The sequence below is a fragment of the Apostichopus japonicus genome, chromosome 4, assembly GCF_037975245.1.
Source record: "Apostichopus japonicus isolate 1M-3 chromosome 4, ASM3797524v1, whole genome shotgun sequence".
Classification (NCBI taxonomy): domain Eukaryota; kingdom Metazoa; phylum Echinodermata; class Holothuroidea; order Aspidochirotida; family Stichopodidae; genus Apostichopus; species Apostichopus japonicus.
The window spans coordinates 5090566-5118045 of NC_092564.1; the positions used below are offsets into that span (position 1 = coordinate 5090566).

Here is a 27480-nt window from a genome sequence, read left to right on the forward strand (position 1 = left end):
TGTGGATCTAAAGGTGTTACAAAATCCTCCTTTACATATGTCATTGTCATTAACACAATTAAAAAGATGGGTAAAATTCAAGGTCATATGTATCAATTTGAGAAAAATATCATGTATACATTTTACAACCAAAATTTTTTATTCGCCGACTCTAGGCATATACTCTCATTTAGGATTTGTTCACATTCAGCACTTCTTATTGATTAATATTTTCGGAAATAAGATTGGAAACTGATATGCAGAAGTTACACACAAAATCTATCACATTTAGGGTTGAGGATCTCGCCACCACCTATAGTTAGTGATGTATTGCATTCGTATAGATTATGCCCGCACGTCATTGGGGTTTAAATTTTGTAATTTTGTGTGAATAATATGTGATACGGAAAAACAGATGTACTTCGGGTTCTTCATCCATCATTACTGTCCTCTTTCATGGAGTACAGGTGGGGGGGGGGCACATCACTTACTTATGGAGGCACAATGTGTATTGTTAAATGCCGTCCTGGGGGAGGGGTGATAGGGGAGAGTTCTCCCTTCCACTTTGTGAAGTTTGGATCAATTTTAAGGGTCCTCAGATGCAATCTGGTGCTATATTTAGCAACTTGAAGTAATTTTCGGGCTTGCATCTGTCCAATATTGATGTTTTTAATTTAGGCAAATAAAGTTTTTTGTCTGAGTATTTTTTTTAACACTACCACCGCATCTGAAGGGGAAGGGCACCTGGGGGCACGATTTTTTTCAGGCCCCAGCCCCCCCCCCCTTTGGCGACGCCACTGATGGGAACGTCAATGGTACTTAATGGTAACGGGTTTCTTACTATCATAGGAGGCACCCCATACTATAGCCCATCTATCAACACGGGAAAAAGACATTACGATTAACATATATACATAGACAACATATGTACTGCACGCAGCCGCGTACACTACACATATACATATCGGTTAACATGCATGTGTGACAGTAACTTTATTGTGCCCACGCTTAGGCATTGTGCCCACGCTTGACTGAGAAAGTATGACTGAAATATAGTAGTCTTCACAGAAACTGTTTGAAAATTAAGCGATTTAGAAGGCATTAAAACCCAATACAAACGAGTAGACCCTTTAGGAACTGCACTATTTTAGAAGCCTATATATTACAAACTTTCTTGAATCCTCTTTCCGACCCCCCCCCCCCCCCGCGCCTCTTTATTTTTCAAAGGTGTTGCATACGGGGAAGTTTTGGTCTCCAGTTAGGTTCAAACCTTGTTATATGCAACTACAATAGGTTATTTCGAAGGCTTAAAGTTATGATGTAAGTTGGCCCCATATATGCCACATATTAAAATATGGTCACCTTTGGGTAAAATTCTTAAACCGTTTGATCACCATCTAGGAGGAATTTTACCTCACTGGGAAATTCAGTCATCTAGATGCCTATGACATACCGATCTTGAGAGACATTTACATATTGGTATACGTTGTCGTACAGTGTATCCGTGTCGGTTTCTTGAAAAATATACGAACTCAGAAGTTCAATGGTAATGCAGGACACTGCGAGTTTCGCCCGTGTATTATTCGACGTGCCGTGTGTATACGTACACTCAGGGACGTCGCTAGAGGGGTGGGGGTGTCTCACATCCCACCCCCAATCTTTGTAAAACTGATGATAGTTGGAAAATTTGAGTGCGACAGTTCGAATTTCCGACTGTCTCACTCTAATTTTTCCGACTGTCGCACTCTAATTTCATATATTCTTGTAATTTGTGAGTGACCTACAATTTTCGGTCAAATTGACCTTTAATCAGTCATATTTACCACGTTTTCCTTGTCACATTTAGAAATTGTATCTTGCGATCTTTATACTCCACCATACAAAACTTCCTGTGATTTTGAATACTGTAAAAAAAATGCCTAATAAAACTACTGTACAACGTATACGATAAAAACGTTCAATGCTTATCTACGGAAGCTTTAAAATGCCATCAAGATGAGAAAAACTTTGCCCCATAGGGTGAAATTTTTCAGTAAATTGTTTAGATAACAAGAAAAATCTTATAAAAAAAAATGTTGGATTGCTTAGTTGCTTTAACTGAGCAATTGAACAATTTTCTACAAAATGTTTAATTGACAACTTATCATATCTCGTGAATTGGACATTTTGCTGCAAAATGTTCAGTTGTTCACTTCATTTCATCTGAGCAATTGAAAAATTTTCTGCAAAATGTTTAATTGACAACATATCTTATCTCGTCAATTGGACTTTTTTTGGCAAAATGTCAATTGTTCACTTCATTCCAATGGAGCAATTGAAAAATTTCTGCAAAATGTTTAATTGATAACTTATCGTATCAGTCGTCAACTCAACATTTTTCTGCAAAATGTTTAAGTGTTCATTTCATTCCAAATGCTCAGTTGGAATGATGTGAACAATTGAAATTGTTTTCATGCAAGTGATAAATAGCCCCCCCCCCCCAAGAAAATAATATTAAGCGCGCTAGGAAAAAGCACTGTATTTTGGGGTAATTCACTATGTCGTCGACTATAATTTGTTGAAAAAAAGGTTTTCCCCTTTGTTACATTAACATAGCTTTTGTAGTTAGTAGTCTATGTAGCCTATCAAGCAGATAACTCAACTCAGTTGCTTACCCGCTTAACCAGAGTGATTAATACGTTTGTGAAGTGAGGGCCAGTGCTACAAATGTACCGCAAAAAATTCGGAACAAAATTGCAGTCGCGAAAGATGGGATGTCTGACTAACACTGACCGCATCGTTCACGAGTAGTGCGGGGTGGGGGGGGGGGTACAAGGCAGCAGTCGGAATTTTCTGGCTCCAAAACCCATCCAGTTGGAATTTCAGCCACTGCATTCCCCCCCCCCCCCAACTTCAGGCCTTAGCTACGTCCCTGCGTACACTCACTTTAAAATTGCAAGGGACAACCTAAATACCGCTATACAACCCTGTTGAATACTAAAAACATCCTAGTGGGAATGTGTGATAGTGAGTAATGATGTAAAATTTGTTGTACACATAGGTTAACGTTTCATTTATCTGTTCTTCAGGAATCACACAATAACAGAAATTCAATGATATTTAATGGTAACGGGTCTAAGACTATAGTCAACTATCCCCATTCCCTCTTTTGTGGTATGTTATTTACATTTTCTATTGTGTACTTTGCAAAGAGGGCAATTATGTAGGTGAACAGGCTCCCGGTTCCGCTTACGTTTTAGTAATCACAAATAGTATATTTCGTGATAATTTGATCAGATTCCCCGTTTCCGAACATTTCAATCTTCATAGACATTCTCTCAAAAACTAAAAATGTATTTTAATTGCCTCGAACTTCAAATTCGCTACTGAACGTAAACGTAAAGAAATCGATTGGATCTTTCGTATTAAGTCACCGTCCTCGACAAAGACTTGGGACCCCTTAAGTGCCTTAACAACTATCAGTTCTACAAACATGTTATCCGTTCTTTGCTCATTCATCCGCTTCCTGTATAGTCATGGCTTATTTGGTTTTAATTCCATCAATGCAACTTACACTTATCTAGCGTCAAACTTTCATGGTGTTAGTATATTTTGTACTTTTCATTCGACTGCCAAGTATTGCTAACGAAGGCCCCAAGGGGACCGAAATTCTAATATATTTTCTAAAACTTTACTCCTTATTTGTCAATTATGAGTCATATCTTATTTCTCTGGCTTTCTATAATAATAATAATAATAATAATAATAATAATAAGTATATATATATATATATATATATATATATATATATATATATATATATGTATGTATAAATATATATTTATGTATATATATATATATATATATATATATATATATATATACATATATATCTGCAGCCTTATTTTCAATGAAATGCATCATATATTTGTTTAACGCAGCTTCTTTGTTATTCCCATCCATCCATACCTATACACGTACATGCATTGCATACATACACTCACGCATGCACACATGCATACACCATGGAGGGAAAACTGTTTTTACCTCCATGGAGGTTAAACTGTTTTTACCTGCATTTTACCTGGTTTTTTTACCTGTTTTTGACCTCCATGCATACACATACTGGTAGGTATATAAATGATCCTATTCGCCAAACACACTGTTTTCATTATTTACAACTATAGTTCTAATTAAAGGCTAAGGCCATGGCATGTCGTCAACTTAAAAAAAACGTTAACCTTCATTTCCTGTGTGAGAGAACGCAACGTGATAGGAATGATTACGTAATATCATCTTTCTTCGGCCCTCCCGATGTTGACCGCAAACGTGGAGATGTTCAACCAGACTTTGTTGTCTTTTTTCTACCACAAACATCCGCACTATTATTTGATATCGTAAATTTTCACTGTCGTAGTTGCATACACATACGTATACGTTTGTTAGACCAGGGAGTTGTTCAGACCACCAACGTATTTATACCCTGACAAGGTTAGACTGCTCATGCACGGAGGCACCAAACGCAAAATCGTAGAGCCGAAGTTGCGAAAAAGTTCGAAACGCCTAAATAATAATTTTATAAAATGACGAGACCAAGAAATTGGTGTGTGGCAGAGGAAGACTCAAATTTTTCTTTTTTCGGACTTGTCCGGACTCTACTTTTGGAACCAAAGAGCCCTTGTCACCAATTACATGAAGATTCGAAATATACCGCCGATCCCAAACAGCATTAAGGTGAGGAAAATTTTTGGACTTATTTCCGTATAATGAAATATATTTGTGTTAAGAATAACCAAGTGGAGTTTTTGGTTCTTGCATGTATATGGGTATATGCTTTTAAAATAAATTGAAAGTGCATAGCCAATCGCCCCAAATCATAGCACGCTAAAATTGCTAGGCGTTTTCAAAAAGTACTTTCCTGGAAGCATTCACTCTCCATTTGTTCTCAAATATTCTAAATGAACACCCAAAGCCATTCTTACCAAGGAAGTGATACTTCCCATGTTCGTACACTACTTGCAAGTACAACTTTCTCAGACAAATTATTCCATAACCCTCTGAGAATAAAAAGGAGTTTTGACAAATATATGGTACTTATAACTTCTGGAGTTTAAGACATTGATCTCTGGTAATTCTGCTTGGCAAACCTGAAAAGGTCAGTGAAGGATAAAATGCCTAAACCATACCATTCTTGAAAACCCGAATCAAGCACGTAATTAACCGACCTATAACCTCCATTGTGGTGGGTTAACTGTCAGAATGCACATTATCAGTGTTTTTTATCTTCATACAGAACTGACATCAACAGTGAATACTATTGTTCTCTGACTCGAGTCAAAGGACGCTTGAACCGCGTTGTGCTAATGTAACTGCCAAGCGTAACTTATTTGTGATTGCAGGTGTCCAACCGCAGTGTAGACAAGCATTTAACGTTATACCTTGAATTCGAACTTCTTCATGATCTGTCGTCAGCGACGTAGCGAGGAATTTGAAGGGGGGGGGGAGCACTTTTTGCGATTGATATGGATTTTCAAAGTTGTAGGCACGACTATCTGAGCGGAGCGCCACCATCAGTTGGCGCGGAGCGTACAAGAAAATTTTGGTTTTACAAACCCCCCAGATGGCCGGAAACGGCCCTTCCCGAGTGTTCATTCTGGTTCCCTGGCCTCTTGCTAACTTGAGACAGCTCATTCAATATCACTTTTAAACCCCAAAAAACAAATGAGTTAAAATAGTACGTAATTCAATACTACATAATGTATTTAAAATTAGCAAGGTACATGTACAGAGTAGTCTTACGTTTCAACTTCTGATACTTATAGATACAAAGATAGGCCTGAAATGTCTTTGATACAACTATAGCCAGTAATTGTCTTTGATACAACTGTAGCTATTAAATGTCTGATTCAATACTACATAATGTATTTAAAATTAGCAAGGTACACGTACAGAGTAGTCTTACGTTTCAACTTCTGATACTTCTAGATACAAAGATAGGCCTGAAATGTCTTTGATATAACTATAGCCAGTAATTGTCTTTGATATAACTGTAGCTATTAAATGTTTAAGTTAGCCTAATAAGAGAAGGCGAGAGGTATCCGACGATTGCAATCTGATGCAAATTTCTCAACTGTTTTCTTAACTGAAATATTATCAGCGTAAACGGGTTCTTAACTACATGTTAAAAAACTGACAAGATCGGATCCTAGTCTTTTTCGGCGGGTAGAGTGCTGAATGAAACGGCACGCGATAGAAATGACAGCCTAGATGACAGAAGAATAGGTCACCTAATTTAGCCATATTCTTGCTACGTTCATTTCAATAGTTTTTCTTGTCTATAGACTCTTAAACTCGTCCAGCAAGCTTATCGATTTTAATTATGGGTGTTTTTAAAAAAAAAGATAACTTGGCCAAGAAAAATGTAGGCCCGGGCCTACAGTGCTACATACTGGCTACGCCCCTGATCATATGATATCATAATCAGCAGATTTTGTTTCCTGTTTGAATTCTTTTACATGTTCTTTTACATAATATATCAGAAAGACAAACATAGTGCTCTTTTACAATTTTTCCAGTAGGATGATTCCTGTTTATTGTCCAATGTCTGGACTTTAATACATTTGACGAACTTAACTGATGGACAATATAAACTTTCATATTTTGTAATATTGCCAGATATGCAGTGGCCTAAAAACAAATATTGTTATCGCAGTGTATTAGCAGTGTAATTATTATTACAGGAAGTGCGTATCACGTACGATTGCTAGCTTAGCTTCATAACATGCTGTTCGTGCAACACCTTAGGACGACTCATAGAACGAACGTTGTCGACGTTGTTGTGCATACAGTTCGTGACATTCCATATAGAGTGCGGTCAGGTAGGCAATATGTATTTTATTACACAGTGGCCAACTGTAGGCTTGTAATTGGCTATAAGCTAAATTTAGCTAATTGCATCTGCCAAACTAAGTAAGTAGTTGAATCAGTAGGCGTGAATGTTACTACGATTACAATCGATTTAACGGAGCTGACGAGTATGCAAGATCAAAAGAGCACTGACAAAATACCATGCTAAAAAACGACAGTTTAAAAAAAAAAATCGACACTGAAAGGGGGGGGGGAGCGGTTGCTCCCCCTGCTCCCCCCTGGCTACGTCCCTGTCTGTCGTCATATTTTGTGTATTACTATTTTTAAGTTGTTCATGCAAACACATAATGGACACCCTATACATTGCTCTAGACTGACTTTGACGAAAAAACCGTCGGTGTCATGTAGTGTGGCTTGTCTACAACCCAAACTGATTAGAAAAGATATTTCAATCAATTCTGACGTGATTGTGAGTGAAAAAATGCTACTTGAAGCAAGTGCAATAACAAGCAAACAGGGTTGGCCGGTTTTTACCGGGCGGTTTTTACCGCCCCGGTAAAAACAAGTTTTTTACCGGTTTTTACCGGGAGGTTTTTCCCACCTATAAGTGGGAAAAACTGGGAAAAACCGGGAAAAACCTCAAATTATATAGAATTCCTAAAAACTCATGTGGAACTTGTGGAGGAGCATAGAATCTACAAGAAAATGGCATCTTATGGTAGGGGGTTGGGTTACATCCAAAGAACAGCTATGATCTATAACTTGTGAGTTTACCAATTAGACTATTATAAATAATTCAAATAAATAATATATTGGATGATCAAATCAACCAACTTTATTTTCCTATCGAGATGCATAATTCCATTATGTAGAGAATGGACTCGTATTAAACTGTTGGTGCCTCCTAGGGCTATGGTTCGTCATATTATACATGCCACATTAGTCCGCTCAGATCCAAATGATGATTCACATCCAAGAACGATCACTTCATGTCTGCGATAAATTGTACTCTGTTCACACTTCGCACTAGGCACTGTACTATGCTTCTATTGCTTATAGGCACTGTACTAAGTGACTGTTGTGACATCAACTAATTTGAGAATAAGTAACAATTGGAACAGTAACCTGTGTTGTTGATACTCCTACCTCTTCAGTTAGCCTATACACAGGAAGTGCCCAGTATCACCCCACCTGTCCACCTCAAAGTGTTTAATCACTCATGCATGAAGTTGTATAATAATTGGACCATGTTTGCATCAAGGTAAACAGTTTGGTTGTGTGAATGGCTCCATAGGGCCATTGTGCATTTAATACTTTAATTGGGCCCATGTGCCTTACAAAGTTTCAAAGCAGTTTCTATTGAGCCCCCTGGATTGAAGTTCACCTCAATAGACTGTTGCCTACTGTATTAATGGAATGGAATGAGCTGTCTGAGCACATAATATTATATTATTATATGGTTCCTTGTCCCTTTGAGGCTTTGGATGCCATGGTTCGCCACTTCGTTCTATCCTCCGCTGTTCATGCCACATAATAGGCCTGAAGAATTTAGGAGGGGTGAATGTCCCAGTGTAGACCTATAATGGTTTGGGCAATAGGCAATGCATACTGCTAAAGAGATCGTGACAAAATAACTATACATGTGCAATACGAAAAATACTCTTTTTTCCACAAAAAGTAGAATAAGAATGTGATAAAATAGCTCAAAATGAAGCTAAGAAACTCCCATATTCAATAAAATATGCCTGTCATGAAACAATATCGTGCCTACTGATGACCCTGCATTTTACGGACAATTAATACTAGTTTTCGAGACAGAGGCGGTTTTTACCGGTATTTACCAGTTTTTCCCGGTTTTTACCTGGTTTTTACCGCTTAGTGGGAAAAACAGGTTTTTTCCGGGAAAATGCCAACCCTGCAAGCAAAGCTGACAGCCATTTAACAAGTCAACGAGTGACACTCCTGACGGTTTCTACTACTACAATCTGTTTCTGTGGTATTTTCCGACGAACAAGAAAACGGCGACCACAGTCGCGTAGTAACATACAAGTGCTACCTCCTTAAGCTTATATTATGTACGTACGTGAATTTGACATAAAACTTGAGGGTCAAAGGTGAAAAAGTGAAGTACACTACATGATGTGAGTTAGTATTAAACGTTAGGCCTACTTCAAGTTGATTCAATGACTAGGATATACCGGCATTTTAAATTTATTATTCCTCTCGACAATTTACGGTACAATTGAAGGCAGGAGCCCAGGAAGTTATTGACCAAGCGATTTTGCCAATTTTTTGACAAGTTCGGTTCGTTGTAATACGCCTCAAATAGAACTTAGAAGAAAAGGGGCCTCTACGGACTCTTAGGCCCTAGGTAGCGTGCACACTATTTCTAGACTGAAGTCTGTGTAGGCTAGGTCACAACATCAAAGGTGAGTCCTAATTTCGTGCAGCTATTTGATTAATTCGATTGATGCTTCACGTTCCTTAACCTTCAGCTTTCATTTAAAAAAAAAAACGTGTGTCTTTGTTGTTTGCACCTACAAATCTGTTAAAATTTCGTAGAAAATAACATTGTCACATCCAACTCCAACTTAGCAAGAGCTAGGCCCTAAGCCTATTTAATCAGTGAAGCCAGGATAGTGTTAACATATCAAAATTGTTAAAACGTGAAGTGCTCCTAAATCCTAATTTCGTTCCTGTTGTCGGCTACTCCAAAATCCTAAAATTTTATTGCAACTATATAATTAGTTTTGAATCAATATAATATAGTAACAAGGAATATTATTGCTTCAGAGACTGACATGCACCAGTGCAGTAAAATGCTTACAGTCTTCAATTTCATGGGGGTGAAAGCCTCATGTGTACCCCTTCTCCCCTCTGGGTCAGACATTGGGCCAAGATTGGGGTTGAGATATTGGAGTCCAAGGAGTCAAAGGACACTAGCATATTATCATATTCAGGTTTACTAACTGCTCTTTTCCACTTTAAACAGACCTTCAACATCAGGAAGTAAAGAGAAAAGAAAGGCTCAGCACAAGTTACCTGTGCTTCACAAAAAGAGGAAGAGTAATAAGGATCAGCCAGTTGTCAGCCCTTTAGAATTCATCAAGAAGGAAGTCAATGCAGCATTCTTAGGTGAGAACCCTTAGAAGCTGTCAGGTACGGTAGCAGTACAATATACTGCCTCAGGAATTGGAACTGTTGTGGTTTTAGAACAGGGGGCCCCTACTAGCCAGATTGAGCATGCCAGACAATCTAATCTGGCCCACCAAAAAACAAAGGGAAAAAAAAACTCAAACTTTTTGGTTCACCAATTTACTGGACAAAAAAAAAATTGAAGAGAATTTCAATAAGCGTTAATTTTCAACACGAAAAAACATTGATAAAAGTTTGTCCTAGATGCTAAAACAATCATCTTCCATTTTCAGCAATCTATTTTTGGCCTTTTGTTAGTCAAAATTTCCTCCTGTGGCTACCATGGTGGGCCCGCATACTGTATGAGTAATATTCAGCAACCCACAACTAAAAGGACAGTAGGCAGCTGTTAAATTCATTTTACATCAGTTTCTGTGCAGTGTCCTTCATACTGAGCCATCTGTATGCCTCCTACTGCATGCCCATTAAGAACTGCCTCAACTGTTGACTTTTCACCAGAAATTTACAACATCAATAGAAGTATCAGTTTTTATTTGAGTGTTATCGGGGAGGGGTCAGAACCCCATTAATAATGTGTTCAATAATTGAACATTGCTTTTCAACATACTTTAACAATCATTATAGTCACTGTGTACATTTGGTTTGAATAGTATTTTTAGCTTTACAAAGTTTACGGAAAACCTTTTGCATACCTACAGTACGGCATTTCCCTGTCAGTTGATGTTAGCTTTGCAGAAATTTACTTACCATCGTTTTTACTTCTCCACAGGTGTTGCAAATATTGACATAGAAAATCTAGAAGTTGGTCGGAAGTTGAGAGAAGTGAATGTGTAATTTCTCACCAAACTAAAAGAGGCTATGTTAGATTTTAACAACCACAATATCAACCACTGACTGTTATAGCAACAACTTTGGAAAACTTGGAGAATTTTTCAGAACCCACGGTGAGTAATCAGCACTTGATTATAAAGTGATTTTTATAATGGAGTGCTTCATAATTGTTTATCAAAAACCATGCAGCAGTGACTGCTTGTGTGTGCATATGTGAGAGAGAGATGCCTTAGCTCAAATTTTGGAAACTTTGATAATTCAACAAGTGCAATATGCATGAAGTTCATACTTGGTAGAAAGCTACCCCTTAGCAAATTCTCAGCTGCAATTGTTATTTAATTGCCAGTGGTCAACCGTTAAAAACCCTATAAATGACCTTACTGAAGTAAAGGTTAAGTGAAATTAGTATGCTTATCCCTCAATCGAGTGCTAACCACTTGCTGTTACTTAGTACGTCAAAAATTGTTTGAGGTCCACACCACCTAAAAATCTGAAACTTTGTTAACAGGTTATCTCACCATGTACAGCTTACATATAGTTCACACTTTGAACAATTAGAAGAATGTATTCGGTATCTACCACCTTAGTAAATTCTTCACTGTTATTGCTTTGGGAGGGGCCAAAGGTCATATGAGATAACCAATGGTCTAAACCTGAAAACTTTGTGAATGAGCTAACTCAAAGAATAAAGCTACATAGAATGTCAAATTTGTTCCTCTGATTGAATACTTGCCATCTACAATGTTAACTTTTTTTGAGGTCAAATGTCATTTGAGGTCAATTTTAGTTAAATTCTGAAAACATATCTCACTAAGTACAGCTTGCATGAAGTTAATGCTCAGTATGAAGACAATCTTAGTAAATACTCAGCTGATAGTGTGTTGGGAGAAGTCAAGGTCATTTGAGGTCACTAGTGGTCAACAACTGACAACTTTTCTAGCTGAAGAAGTGAAGTTTTGGTAAATTTCAAATTTGATAGGAATTAAGCATTTGTCTTCTATTTTTTTGGCTGTTTCGGTCAAGGTCACTCGAGGTCAGTTACTTTCAGTCTGAAAAACTTCTTAAACATGGTACCTCACCATGCACATGGCAATATTAGCCCTAGACAAGAAGAACAACATGAACAGATCTTTTACTTGACATGTGGATTCCTACATACATCATAATATTAAAAACCTTTGAAAACATGATAACTCAGGGTTGTCCACACCATATCTTTGAGTACACATTTAGTTCTCCTTTGCTAATAGTTGCAAGAGATTTTTTTTCCATTTCACTGTGGATCCCATGTACTCAGTAGAACTCTCCCCTCCAATGCCCTACAATAACAATAGGCAAAGGAATCACTAAGCCCTGTGGCTTTCTGTTTGCATGTCAATTACACCTGATCTTTGAGGACAAAAGTCTGACATTACGCTACTTTGACTTAAGTTACTGATATATTCATTTTCACATTTTGTAACAAATTTTTCTTTCAGGCAAATGGATACCATTATGAAGTTATTGGTGGCATCCACAATCTGACAGCCTGTAAGGAGCTGAGGGAGAGAAATCCAGACAAGAATGTAAAGATACAAAACTTTGGTTAGCAAACAAGCACATCAAAATAGGGGAAACCAGGCATCAGATGAGCATTGAGGTAAAGGTGACTACTATGAATGTTGTTTTTATAGAAGAATTTCTGCCGAGCAGTTATTCATCTCATTCCTCCATATTGTATATTCAGGTTGCAATGACCTATGCATTAAGACATTGAAAGTGTGTATGGAAAGTCCTTGTCTACACATAACACATAACTTTGTGTTGTGCACACAGAATCGCTCTCTTACAGTATGTGAATTTTCAAATAATTGTTATCTAATCACTCTCATAGGGAGGATTAGGTACAATATTGCAGTTCCTTTGCCAGTTGGACCATTAACAGTATTATGCAACAGTTGCCATGGTAGTGGTTAGTTTTCCCAATAGGGGTCATTCATTGTGGGGTATTGCATGGTCACCGGAAGTGTTTGACTGAGGGAGGGGTAAAAGTTGTCTGTGTGGGGTGTCCAATTTTATGTCAAACAGTCCTCTTAAATGGCTGGGTTGATTTTCTTAAAACTTGGTATGAAGGTGTTTTAGGGTTAAAGTCTATGTCTAGCAGACCCCCCAGAAACATAGGTCAAATGTCACATCAAATTAAATTCAATGTTTTAATTCAATATTGCTCCAAGGGGACACATTACATTCAAATGGAATCTTCACTTGTATAATGGGAACAACATGTAGGCTACTAATACAGGCAGAAATGTGACCTCTGTCATAGTATTACTCAGATTGTAGAGGACAGCAGAGTGATAGCACTGCAATCATATGACAGTATAGTCCTGCTAACTTATCATATCAAAAAACATTTGCAGTCTTTGTTCATTTGTTTTTTTACTATCAATGCAACAGATAAAAAATAAATAAAATGGTTAGACTGTCAGTGTAGAATAAAGTTTTATTTCTCTCTTTTTTTCTGAAGATGACACAGAAATGCTCACACTGAGTCTGTTTGGTCTGGCCATTGCGTTCAAGAGGAAAACCATTGCAAGGAAACTTTGATGGGATGATGGCACAGAACTTAATGTGCCTATTGTTGCTAGGGATGATCCTAGATCACAGAGGATGAAAAAAATGTGTGTAGCACTGATTAAAAGAAGCGTATTGATTTTGGTGAAGGTCAAAGGTCATTTGGGGACAACAGGGAGGTTAATTGTCTTGTAGGGTATATGTGTTCATGTTCAGAAAGTGGCAACACTGAAACAGCCACATGGTCTTCTACTCTGCAAATCCTAAAATGCTTGTTTTAAGTGTGTGTGAAATAAAAAGGGGGGGGGGGGAGGGGGGGGTAAGGTTACAGTGACTTATCTTATTATTGTATTTTTTTGGTGAAAAATTATTAGTAGGGGTATCAGTATGCCCATTAGAGCAATCTGAGGGTCTGAATAGTACATCCTTCAGAACTGCATTGTAAGCCACTTATTGTTGTTATTAATGATGTAATTTCTTATTGCTAAATGACACTCCGAGCAGTAGGGGGTGTATTGGTACGGACTTCAGAACTGCATTCTTAGCCACCTAATGGTGTTATTATGTTATTTCAGAACTAATGGTGTAACTTCTTGGTGCTAAATGACACTCCAACCATTAGCGGGGCGTTTTGGTACACCTCTCAGAACTGTTTTGCAAGCCACTAAATTTTGTTACTTCTTGGTGCTAAATGACACTCCAACCAGTAGCGGGGCATATTGGTACGCCCCTTAGAACTGTATTGCAAGCCCCTAAATGGTGTCACTTCTTGGTGCTAAATGACACTCCAACCAGTAGCGGGGCGTATTGGTACGCCCCTCACAACTGTATTGCAAGCCACTAAATTTTGTAACTTCTTGGTGCTAAATGACATTCCAACCAATAGTGGGGCGTATTGATACGCCCCTCAGAACTGTATTGTAAGCCACTAAATGTTGTTACTTCTTGGTGCTAAATGACACTCCAACCAGTAGCAGGGCGTATTGGTACGCCCCTTAGAACTGTATTGTAAGCCACTAAATGTTGGTACTTCTTGGGGCTAAATGACACTCCAACCATTAGCGGGGCGTATTGGTACGCCCCTTAGAACTGTATTGCAAGCCACTAAATTTTGTTACTTCTTGGTGCTAAATGACACTCCAACCAGTAGCGGGGCGTATTGGTACGCCCCTTAATGGTGTTACTTCTTGGTGCTAAATGACACTCCAACCAGTAGCGGGGCGTATTGGTACGCCCCTTAGAACTGTTTTGCAAGCCACTAAATTTTGTAACTTCTTGTTGCTAAATGACACTCCAACCAGTAGTGGGGTGTATTGGTACGCCCCTCAGAACTGTATTGCAAGCCACTAAATGTTGTTACTTCTTGGTGCTAAATGACACTCCAACCAGTAGCGGGGCGTATTGGTACGCCCCTCAGAACTGTATTGTAAGCCATTAATGGTGTTTCTCCTTGGTGCTAAATGACACTCCCTTGCAGTTGTGGGGTGTATTTGTTTCACTGATTCACTTTTGTACAGGGACGAGGTATTTTTCTTCCTTTTAATTCATGTAAGAAATTAACCTACTAAATTTCAGTTTATGGTCATGTAGATAAAATATAACATGAAATACATAAGTTGGTACAAACAAAGAATAATTTTCTCATTGTACTATTTTTGTCTCAAATTTATGTATCTGCAGTATGATTACCATGCATTTTCCTTTTAAACTCACATTTTGAAGGTTTAAAGACAATGACAGTCATAGCGTAGATTTTTCCCTTATATATACCATATTTTTATACCCGAGTGCAAACGTCATTAAAAGCAATATAATTTCTGGTAAATTTATCAATGTTGAACAAAAAGTTTTTTTTTTCTTGGATAAAAGTCAGGTTTAAATAGTTCCTAGAAACCCTAAATGTTTCCTAGCCTCTTTAAATAAAAAAATAAATTTAAAGACTAAGCATTAATTGCCATTACGTCGATCGACACGGTATAGGGGTATGTCGTTTAACATGTACGAATTGAACAGAACTGCACATTTTCTTCATTCATAAATATAACTTTTATCGGCTTCGATGCGCTATATGCCGTGATGGCAGCTTCATGTGGTCATCACCGAATTTTGCGGAAATTACGTATCGGAAATGTGACTATGGGCTGAGTAATGCTTTTATGATCTCAATTATTCATGATCTTTCCAAATGCTCCACCTAAAATGCTACAACGTAGTACCTTCGCTTATCTATTTATATCGATCTTAAATCTGAGACATGCTTTATCTGTATAGACATAAATAATGCTCAGACCGTAATCACGTCACACACTTACCTGTGAACGGTTTGAGATTCACGTTGTATTCTTGGCTCTTAATTTTTAAACAGTATAATGTAAATAATCATAATTAATGGCCAGTTTGTAATGATGTTACATCGGGTGTATTACAGCACCAAATTATACAGTAATGTTATTCAATGATACAATTTCTCTGCAACATCTTTTACGTTTTTGTCCAGCTCATATGGGGGGGGGGGGGGGTCAGGAGAAACGAGGTGGAATGGGGATAGGGGTGTTGGGCTCTTGCAATATCTGATAAGTACTGTGCGGTAGATAATTGTATTTAGTTGTTTGCTAAGCATATACCATATTCTTACCATCATGATCCGCGGTTTAATCTTGATTCACGTTGTCCCGGGAAATGGTGAAGATTTTTGGAAAATTCAACTGGAGTAACCAGGAGTAAAACGGGAGCGCAGCCGGAACGCGGAAGGTGGGGGGGGGGAGACATTTTCTTTGTAACTTTCTGGTATTTCAGACAAAGTTTTAATATAGTATTCTGAGGCATCTTTTGACAGTAAATTAAATCTATAGATAATTAGAGATATACACGCAAGGAGTGATAATAATTACGTTAACATTTTGTGAGGGGTTCAAATAGGGGGTATAATAACACACACCCCTGGATCGACGCTTTAACATATTTGGTTCGTATATGAAGAGGCGCATCCATCTCCCCCATTCGAGTGATAATGCCTACTAGGAAGGTGGTCGTGGTGGGGAGTGTAGATTTTGTCGCAAAAATTATCTTGCTCCTCGGAGAAAATACTGTCACGGTCCTTATTGGCCTATACGAACGGTAATGTTTAGGCTTAAAACCGAGCCTTTCACACCACACCTATAGACGGTACAGGCTCTTATAATTGTTTTGCCCAAATCATACCAAGCAAGATACTTTTAGAAAGTTATGTTCGTTTGTACTGGAAGGCTGCCAACTATACTTCTATCACGCTTAATGTGGTTAGTCTGATAATCTTGTTTCAAGTCCGGCAGAGATGAGTCACAAATGTTTAACAAAGAAAAAGGTCAATAGATACATTCGCACAGACCGACATGGGGATTAACTTAAATGACTTCGTTCGTTTCGAAAAAGGAAATACATAAAACTGTTCATTTTCAAAAATGGAACTTAATTCGTTTAAGCTGATTATCTGACGAACCATGAAAATGAGGTTTCACCAAGCTAATTTTAACAATGCATTAATTAAGAAATTAATGATTAAAAGTACAAAAAAATGTATCCGATGAAATATATTTCATTCGTGTATTCTGTTACGCCATGCCTCTTGATTTACACAGGCCAATGAGAGAACGCACTGTAATGCATATTCAGTACCAACGAAGCTCTCCGTGCTCGAAGACCAGCTGATCGTCGATGCGACTAGCAGACTAGTAATAAGTGTTCAACACCTAGCATATATGGTCACACATAATACTACACTTGTTGTCACAGATATTCGATATTTTTCACCTTTGGTAATCTTCACAATCTCTCTCGGAATGTATCTCTTAGAGTAAGTTTACTAGAACTAGGTCTCAGACTAGGCTACTAATATTATACTATGACCTCGACCCTACTGACAGTAACAGTGAGCTCAAGTTCTAAACGACGTTCGATGAAACTGATCATAGGAAGACTGACTTTATTGTATACTCTATTCTACTCTATTATATAATATCACTTCCAAAGTCCTATAATATGAAACTAATTGACTTGTGATAAAACCTAATGCAGAGGAAGGATTAGGTCGAGAAGAAGACAACCGGTATCACTACTAGTATACAGTGCTACTATTATCTAACAGGATTAGTGTGTTGTATGTATATGTCCTGTATGGATACCTTATGAAAGCATAACCATTATCAATACGGAATACTACTGACGGACCATAGGGGTAAATAATAACTACATGCCACCAGGCAGTTATATTTACGACGCTAAGGGAACACGAATTTGGAAGAAGCCCGCAAGGGCTTATGTATATTTACCAATTCACGTCGGGTGGCTTCCAGTTCAACATTTTAACCCTAACTTGGAATCTACAACTGAAACTTGAGCAGTATGCATGTGTTACATCGGTGGTACAGTCCCTGCTTAGTGTTGCATATTCATTACTAAACTCACATCTAGGCGTGGTCTAGCTCTTGTATTTTGTGTGTGTGTTTTTGCTCTCTTCGGTACGCGCGTAATCACTTTAAAGGCATCGAAGACTCGGCCCAAACCGCGTGCGGCCATCTGAAAAAGTTAACTTTCTGTTGCTTGCAAGTGACGTTTTGTTCGTGTCGCTACAAAATGCAGACAGTAATGAAACGTGATACCTTGTTAACTTTAGCTGGACCTGAGATGTCCATCGTTGTATCGTTTCTACATTGTGCTGTGGGTATTGACCGCAGCTGTATGTACTGACTGTACACTAGTGTCTAGCAAGCTGTGAGTGTATTTTCTGGGATCGATGGTGGTGTCTATAACACTTCTGTTACACCTCATTCGAAACTAGGTCAGATTAACGGCATTAGACGTTTCTTTTTGCGCGAGTCTTCACACCCTTTAACAGAGCCTATTTCTGGGAAACTTGAGACAAGGTCAAGGCAGGCTATAATTTGGCCCACAAAGAGCTTACCTAAATAATGTAAATGTTCTGATGGGCCTATGTTCTGAAATAGAGGGAGTGTGGATGATTGAGCAATAACAACACTAATGGAATACAGTGACAAGATGAATGGGAAATTTCATGTTTCTAAATATATATTGGGTATAATCGGTGAACATACTACAAGACTGTCGAGTATATTTTTGGGACGTATTTTGCGGGTAATATTGGTGACCGTTAGAAATCGCTAGGAATCTTCAGCCAAAAGTGCTCCTTGCTATATACAGGAAATAACACTGATTTCACCGTGGTCATGAGTCACGTCACAGAACGACTGAGCACAGAGTCTTTAAACAATTGGTATAGCACTGAAATGAAAGTGTAACTCTATACCACAATCCACCCACATCCACACTCTACTACAATCATGAAACAATTGGTAGGAAGTACTACCGATATCCTATAACAGGCCGATTTGATGAACTATACCACCTGCTGACTGGTGACTTGCTCGGAGTACTGTTACACTCTTCGACACACAACAGTGCTAGGACGTGCCAGGAATGTCAGAAATTGGGAGGGAAAAATCGACTTTCCATCACGTGAATGAAACTCCTTGTTTTCATCAGTGACATAGCAACGGTGAAAGGACAGTAAAAAATCTTATCGGATTTGTAGACTGCAGAAGGATGTATTAAGTGTATTGGCTAGGAAACAGGAACGTTACCTAGAGAAGAAAGATTCGGTAAGATTGTTTTAACGATAGTGTGTATCATTACATATCATTCATTCTAACGGTGAAATGTGTACAATAATCTGACTGTCAATTCAGTTTGTCGGTGTGTTTTGTTTTATGTAACCAATATAATTAATAACGTAGACTCAATATGTTATCGTCAGCCTATACTCTGTAAACGTATGTTATAGAAATATCCAGTCTATATGGAACAATGGTTTGAGCGACATAAATTGTATTGCAGTAATGTTGTCATGCGAAAACCAGCTGGATTTTTGTGTGGTCTTAGGGAATTGTTATTCCATTACAACTTCCTGGATGTCCACTGTAGCCTGTTGTACTTTCCTTTTCCGTTTGCTATCTCGATTTTCCCCTCGGGTTAACGAAAGGATACAGCATGTAGGGTAAGTCAAGCTGGGTAAGTATATATGTTTATATATATATATATATATATATATATATATATATATATATATATATATATATATATATATATATATATATGTGTGTGTGTGTGCGTGTGTGTGTGTGTGTGTTATGACAATACCGTTATATTTCACGACGCGTTTCCTGATGTGTGTGTTTACGTTATGTTATATACCCCTGCTTGTACTCTGGCCGGTTTCCTTTATTACCATATATCCTTTCCGTTCAACTTACATCACCAGCAAGTATTCTGCCCACTATGCATTCGCACACATCTACGTGTATATCACATTGCCTGTTATGCATCATAGCTGTGATTAAATTACTGTGATGTCTTTCTTATCACCGGCCCTATTTGTAAACAAGTTATTAATCAGGTTTTTCAAGACTCCAAAAACTGTACTTATTATTGTCAACAAGTCGATAGGACATGTCTATAAGGCTCAATTAGCAATGCAGATTGGAGCCAAGCTGGACACTAAGACGTCGCATTCACTCACTGCAGTTGCATTGATAGGCCAGATATATTCTAACTCTTACTTGATACATTTTATTCCCTCGGGCCAATGTTCATTTTCTTTACTTTCTGACATTTCTTCATAAAGACATTCGAGTGCTTCTCGGGATTGCAATATAGTGTCAAGATCGTACCGAAACGGTAAGTTCATTGTTTAAACAAAAACAAAGAGGGGGGGGGGGGGTGGTAGGGGAATGATAAGTTAGCCTGAATAACTATCTCAAAAAAAGCTATTAAGGGTGTGACCCGACGAATTATTCCCAAACATCGACAACTCGACTAGACAAATGAACGTCTCAGTGAGGCAAAAATGGGTATTCATCGTTGAGGTTAACAAGTGAGCTACAATTGATATAGGCTGATATATATATATATATATATATATATATATATATATATATATATATATATATATATATATATATATATATATATATATATATATATCAATCATAAGGTCCCGAGTTTGAGTCACTCCAAGATTAATGTTTGTCGTCCAGTAACACTGAGTTGTTGCCAATTGACAATTCATAATCATGGACGTTCCTGCTTGCAGGAGGATCCTAAACACATTCATACACACATACATACAATGTACATAGTCAATGTGATTTTTATACTGCATGCAACCTAATGAAACGTCAAACAATAGGCCTACCAAATCAATTTGGTTAAGTTACTCATTAAGCTCTACCTTAATTCAAGTCTAGCCTTTTACCTTTGTAAAGCACTAGAATATAAGCTCTTGTGTTGCTTTGTTCTTTTGTATAGACTTTGCTTAGTCTTTTGTAATCATGTCTATTGTACCTCACAACTGGTGGATTATCTTTTATGTCTGTGATGTATATTAAACTAGATTACTTTCTATCCACACACAAGTTGTGTGTTACTATAATACTTTCAATGGTCTGTGACTCATTTGAATTGCTACGAAAAACGTGAGATGATTACCTCAGTAAACAGGACAATGATTTGTCGTTAAGCTGCATATAGTACAGCTCTTGCAGGTTGTGGACAAACCAGCCTACTACTGTGTTGCAATCTTCCTGCCTTAGACCAGGGAGTTGTATCATAACACGGTGCTTAGACCAGCGAAACCCGAAAGACATGGTAAAGGTCACCAAATCGGATATTCAGTTGGTGAATGCACAAATACTCGTTCGTGTGTAAGATTGCATATATATATATATATATATATATATATATATATATATATATATATATATATATATATATATATATATATATATATATATATATATATATATATAGATAGATAGATAGATAGATAGATAGATAGATAGATAGATAGATAGATAGATAGATAGATAGATAGATAGATAGATAGATAGATAGATAGATAGATAGATAGATAGATAGATAGATAGATAGATAGATAGATAGATAGATAGATAGATAGATAGATAGATAGATAGATAGATAGATAGATAGATAGATAGATAGATAGATAGATAGATAGATAGATAGATAGATAGATAGATAGATAGATAGATAGATAGATAGATAGATAGATAGATAGATAGATAGATAGATAGATAGATAGATAGATAGATAGATAGATAGATAGATAGATAGATAGATAGATAGATAGATAGATAGATAGATAGATAGATAGATAGATAGATAGATAGATAGATAGATAGATAGATAGATAGATAGATAGATAGATAGATAGATAGATAGATAGATAGATAGATAGATAGATAGATAGATAGATAGATAGATAGATAGATAGATAGATAGATAGATAGATAGATAGATAGATAGATAGATAGATAGATAGATAGATAGATAGATAGATAGATAGATAGATAGATAGATAGATAGATAGATAGATAGATAGATAGATAGATAGATAGATAGATAGATAGATAGATAGATAGATAGATAGATAGATAGATAGATAGATAGATAGATAGATAGATAGATAGATAGATAGATAGATAGATAGATAGATAGATAGATAGATAGATAGATAGATAGATAGATAGATAGATAGATAGATAGATAGATAGATAGATAGATAGATAGATAGATAGATAGATAGATAGATAGATATATATATAGATAGATAGATAGATAGATAGATAGATAGATAGATAGATAGATAGATAGATAGATAGATAGATAGATAGATAGATAGATAGATAGATAGATAGATAGATAGATATATATATATATATATATATATATATATATATATATATACATACTAACTGCTGTATATATTTCCCGAGCTGCCTTATAAGAACTGGTATAACTCGATTTTATTTTAACTCTCTGCATATTCAGCTTCTATAACATCATACATAATATGGATTTGTTAGTACGGTTGATGGTCATCACAGCGACGACTGCAGTGCTGAGTATAAATGCATTAAGAGAAGGGGACCACGGAGTTTGCGAAAAGTCTGAAACGTGAGTTTATAAAAAGTCTCTCTGTTTAAATAAATGTATTCATAAGTTATCAGGTTTCTCTCAAGGATGTCAAGTAGAGAGAAAATTGACCATCTATGATCTAACATATGAACTCCTGCTTGCTGTGTGCTGCTGCTTCTTTGTTGATGTAGGTGGGAGTGGGTGTGGGGTATTTAGTGTAATTAATCCAGATTGAAGAACTGTGGGAGAATATTGCTTTAACTGTTTTAGGAACACAGAAACTGCTGATTAAGTATTTCATCCAGTGAACTTTCTCCTGTAATGCAACACACATAACGCCAGCCGAAGTGGGAACACGTTCAAAATTGCTAAACACGTTTAGAACTGAACTTCTGCTATTGACGTCATGCTAGAATAGCTTAAGGTATACACAAGTAGTTATCTGCAGGTTGGCACCCTCTAAATTAATCCCAAGAATTTGACATCACTAATAGGTCAAGATAATGCATTATGGGTCAACAACAAATATTTAGTTACGGTAATATTAGTGACCATTTGAACTTCTAGCATTTCTTTTTGTCGTGGAGAGGAAGGGGGCGGGGATGAGAGAGAGGCACTGATTAGAGGTAATATTAATATAATTGTGTTTATATTTAAAAAATAATGTGTCCACACACTGTAGTGTATCTTTCAGTAGGTAGACACCAAATGCGTCACGTTTAAAAGCAATCCGGATTTATCTTACAAAAGAAAACGTGTCCTATATTTCATTTTTTAATCGGTGCAAATGTTTCAAGAATACATAAGTCATACGGGGTTAGAATTGTTAGGTATGCATCCTATTCAGTACCAGTGTTCATATGATCTACAAGTGTGTGGGGAAGTGGTGCAAAGCTAATCACTTATAATCATTATACTTTAATGATGGTTTCTATGATTCTATCTATTTATCTATATCTATCTATGGAAGTAGAACAATTCTCACAAAGGCAATTTGTGAAAGGGTGGTTTTCGTGTGACAGTTTTACGAGTTCAACAACCGAGTAAAAGATCATTCTGACCAATTGGTAATTACCTGGTAATAACGAAACCAAACTAGGGCATGACCGCAAAGACTGTTAAACTGCTCTCACACAGTGCAGAACATTTGTCCACGCAAGATCTTTCTGCTAGAAAAGGTTTGAAGCAAACTGGGTATTCTCGAACGCGCGAAGTGCTTGACAAATTCTACTGTGTTGTAATATTTTGTACATCAACTGTGGTATTACATGTAAACATGCGGAAACGGAAGTAGCCTAATAGAATAATACGAAACAATTCCGTGGTATTTTAACTTCATTTCTCAATTTGTTTACAGATCATCCATTTCAGAGGTAATAAGTACCCGAATCAGTTACGCAATGAAATATGAGACATGCACTTTGGGTTTATTTTGCCGCACGAAGTACAGGTGAGTCAGACATTTTGTTGTCAGAATACTAACGATTAACAAGTAAACTTCGCAGCCTCTTAAAGCAGCATTTTGCGTCCTTTTCTATGATTTTTCTCAACCTCACTGACTCCACTATGCCATAACGACATACATAACTAGCTTATCTATTTATATTTTACTTCAAATGGTGGCATAAAAGTCGAAAAAATTGCAACTTTGAACTTTGTTGTTCTCCAAGATATTTTCCGTTGGGAACCCAATAAACCTCGCCCATAATATGAATATTTAAACACTACGAACGTCATTGACAGATACGTAATATAACACCACGCTTGATTTGTGTACAGTCTATATGGCAGTTGTACCAGAGAGTTGCATAACAACTCCCTGGTTGTACCAACGCAAAGTCTTGAATCTATTTTTAGCAACGGCTCATAACTAAACCTGCATCTCTGGTTGGTTGAATTCAAACTAGTGGGTTTGCCAGTTTGGGAACTGAATGCGATTAATTTTGTATGTGGAATACTCGCCAATTAACGTTTTTGGCAGGGAAAAACTTGGCTAATAACTTAATTTGCTGTTTTGTGATTTGATGTATGTAAAAAACTCGATGGACATGTCAAAAAAGTAGAAAACGGCGACCAAACGCAAAATGCTCATGAATAAACATACTATTCACTGATTGGTGGAATTCAAACTAGTGGATTTGGAGATATGAAAACTTTGTCGAGGACACTTTTACTCGTTATCGACATAAATCGTTAATTACTCGCTAATTAACGCTCTTGGCAGGGTGAAACTTGGATGGTATCTTAGTTTGCTGTTTTATGATTGATACATCTAAAAAATCGATGCACACGTTAAAAAGGTGGAAAAAGCGACCCAACGCAAAATGCTGCTTTAACAGCCGGAACCATTTCGCCTCTTGACGTTAGACAATACAGGTTTGCAATAACGGAGTTTTCAGCCGATGACATTGCTCATGACATCAGCATCAATAACGACCATCGCTTGGAAGTTGGAACATATATACACTGAATCAGAAGAATGATAAGGTCCACGGGTCTTAAAATGTGAAACAATGAATGAGTTTATTGACGTCACTGAAACATGGTGCTCAAGCTGAACAGATTAATTTGTGTTGTTGATTGGCCTGTGACACTTAGAAAAGTCTAGTTGCGGGGTTTCCTTCCAAACGCCCTAACTTTACGTTTAATGCTTGGATCACATTACTTATGATATATACGCTATATTCCATTGGGTTCGTGTTACGTTACCCAAGATTCGCGAGCCGTTTTATTGAAATCAGAATTCGTTTCGTGGAATTGGTACACTTAAATCAACTCATCGCATGAGTTCACGAGTCTTGAATGAAAATACGCAAAACATACAGCAGCAACAGTTTGAATCCGTACATTTAAGTGAGTGACTTGCGCGAGCAGATTAGGAATCTAGTTAGTCTGAATGTTCCTGTCTTGAATTTGAATTTGGAAAATGGTACGGGAATTATCAAGTCTTAATGTGCACAACTTTTCTGTTGAATTATAATATGTAGCCTATCTCCTTTGGGGTAAATTACATATAGAGGAAACTGTTGAATAAACACCGTACACATAGGACGAGTATATCTTTATTGCAACGAATGGATTTTGGCAACCTCGAAGTGCGGTGATGACGTAACTTTTTCGACCAATCATGAGCGACTATTTACATAATTGCAAACCTGTTTTTTTGGGGGGGGGGTGGAGGGGGGGGGCTGGATGTTACAATGATATAATGCAGTTACTTTTTTCGTCTGACTTCAATCATGTTTCTAATAGCTTCTTAATTTTCAAGAAAACAAATAATAAGAAAATAATGAAATTATCAGAAAATCACTGAAGTCGGACGAAACTTGAAGAGTGATCATGAAACTGTTGTAAATTGGCGAATGACCTACATTGACACGGGAATATGGAGTCGAAGTAAGTGTATAGACTCAATAACATTAATTTATCCTATGTTTGATCTTGTTTAGAACTGCCTACCGTACGACTACGCGAACGAGTTACAGAATGTTGTCGAGCGAAATATTGGTGTGTTGCGAAGGTTTCTTTGAAATTGATGACGGATGTAAACCGAAAGGTTTGATTATTAATATTTTTATTATTATTTATTTATTTTGGTTCACGTCATTTGATACCTTTTCATTCATTTTATTACACGTGTACACCCTCACTATACATTACGTCAGATTCATGAAGAAAACTGCTCATGTAACATCATCGAAACCACAATGCATTTTTGATTTCTGGTTTCATCATACGTGTCCATTTATGTGAGACATAGAGCAAACGTTACTTAATAAAAACTACAGTATGAAATGTTTCCTGAAAGGAAATATGGGCGGTATTGCAAAACTTAGCATACACTGACTCCGGATGTGTGAACCTGATTATTTCGCAGATGACATTACAAGGGTCCTACCAGTACCGTTTAAAAATTGTCACTGTTTCTACTGGTTTCTACTCGTAAAGCGTAACTTAGGCATGTAATAATCATTTTTAAGGAATCGAATGACAACTTTATTGCAGAATACATAACAAATAAATGTGTTTCTTAAACATATTCTGCCGTGCAGGCAGTAAGTTTCGTTATAGATATATTTCCACTTTTGTTTTTTTATTTAAAGCCAACTTTCGTTACATCTATCAACATAATGGTTCTAACCAAAGCTTCAGGTACATGGACTATTTTATAGTGGATTATCAATTTCTGTATCAAGAAGAACATATTCTAACATTTAAAGACATCTTAACAACATTTTACACATTCGATAGTACAAAGTACAATTTTAAGAGTCCTTTGATAATTATAATCTACCTGTTGAATGTTTTTTTCTGACATTGACAAACAATGCAGACCCTACGATTTTAGTAATAGCAAGCTTTCTGAGAAAAGACGGCCTAGCCATCGGACCAAAGTATTTGTATCAACGAAGTCTTCGGCTTTGAGTACAGCGTTTCTGTATGTTCCCGTGTTGGTCGAATCTAATGTTAATAACAATGACCGACTATGCGATCCGCATTATAGTCATAGCCGACTTTCCAATCCGCGGTCCTCAACATTTGCAAGATTGATTAAAGTGACACTATAGTTTTCCCTTACTGGAACAGCCCCCCAAAAAATTCAAAATATCTAATTATGAGCTGATGGTGTCATATTGCAGATATAAAGACACGAAAAGAGTTAAAACACCGAGTGTTATATTATGACTTTAGGTAGAATTATAATCCTAATAATTCATAGAACAAGAACAAGAAAAAGAAACGAGTGAACATGTACAGTATGTTTTCTATACAACAGGCACCGTTGAGTGACATTCATTCAACGTCGTTTGCCTTGGATAAATTTGTGGTGCGTTGCAAACAAGCCCTTGAGGCCTTGGAAGTAGTCCCCCACCCCCACCCCCTCCCTCCGGAGATTTTATTTTGCTTCTGTGGAGCTGACCTAATGGTCTGTGTGTAAATGATAAAAGTGGTATGGACATCCAACCTGCACTGATAACGAAGTATTGTAGCGGTCTTCAACATACCACAATTAATGTTGTGCCTAAAGTCATCTTTTAAGATTGAAACTGTACCTTTAGTAGATAGATATTAGATGTAGAGGTAGAGAGAGATATTCATACAGCACAATTCACTCTAGGTACGGTA

The 27480-nt window shown here is 37.1% G+C and overlaps 1 protein-coding gene and 1 long non-coding RNA gene across 18 annotated transcripts in view; both read left to right on the plus strand.

Annotated features, from left to right (window-relative positions):
• LOC139966237 (uncharacterized) overlaps nt 1-27480 on the plus strand; it is a 76430-nt gene that overhangs the window by 43234 nt on the left and 5716 nt on the right. For 4 of the 15 annotated variants that reach the window (XM_071969070.1, XM_071969067.1, XM_071969063.1 and 1 more), the window contains 3 exons: nt 22267-22392; nt 23711-23803; nt 25803-25909. The exons of 4 other annotated variants lie outside the window; for them this stretch is intronic. In XM_071969070.1, coding sequence (XP_071825171.1) covers nt 22289-22392; nt 23711-23803; nt 25803-25909 — 304 coding nt within the window. In that variant the 5' untranslated portion in view covers nt 22267-22288. Of the gene's footprint in view, nt 1-18337; nt 19020-19056; nt 19429-19813; nt 20095-20425; nt 21120-22266; nt 22393-23710; nt 23804-25802; nt 25910-27480 lie in introns of those variants that run through there. 7 more of the 15 variants (XM_071969065.1, XM_071969068.1, XM_071969069.1 and 4 more) reach the window with 7 other exon arrangements.
• On the plus strand, nt 4559-14109 carry LOC139966235 (uncharacterized). Of its 3 annotated transcripts, none has more exons than XR_011792511.1 (5): nt 4559-4692; nt 9818-9960; nt 10751-10925; nt 12291-12451; nt 13319-14109. It is a non-coding gene; the product is annotated as an uncharacterized lncRNA (long non-coding RNA). The 3 variants fall into 3 exon arrangements; XR_011792513.1 differs by lacking the exon at nt 4559-4692 and adding an exon at nt 8885-8900; XR_011792512.1 differs by lacking the exon at nt 4559-4692 and adding an exon at nt 9123-9254.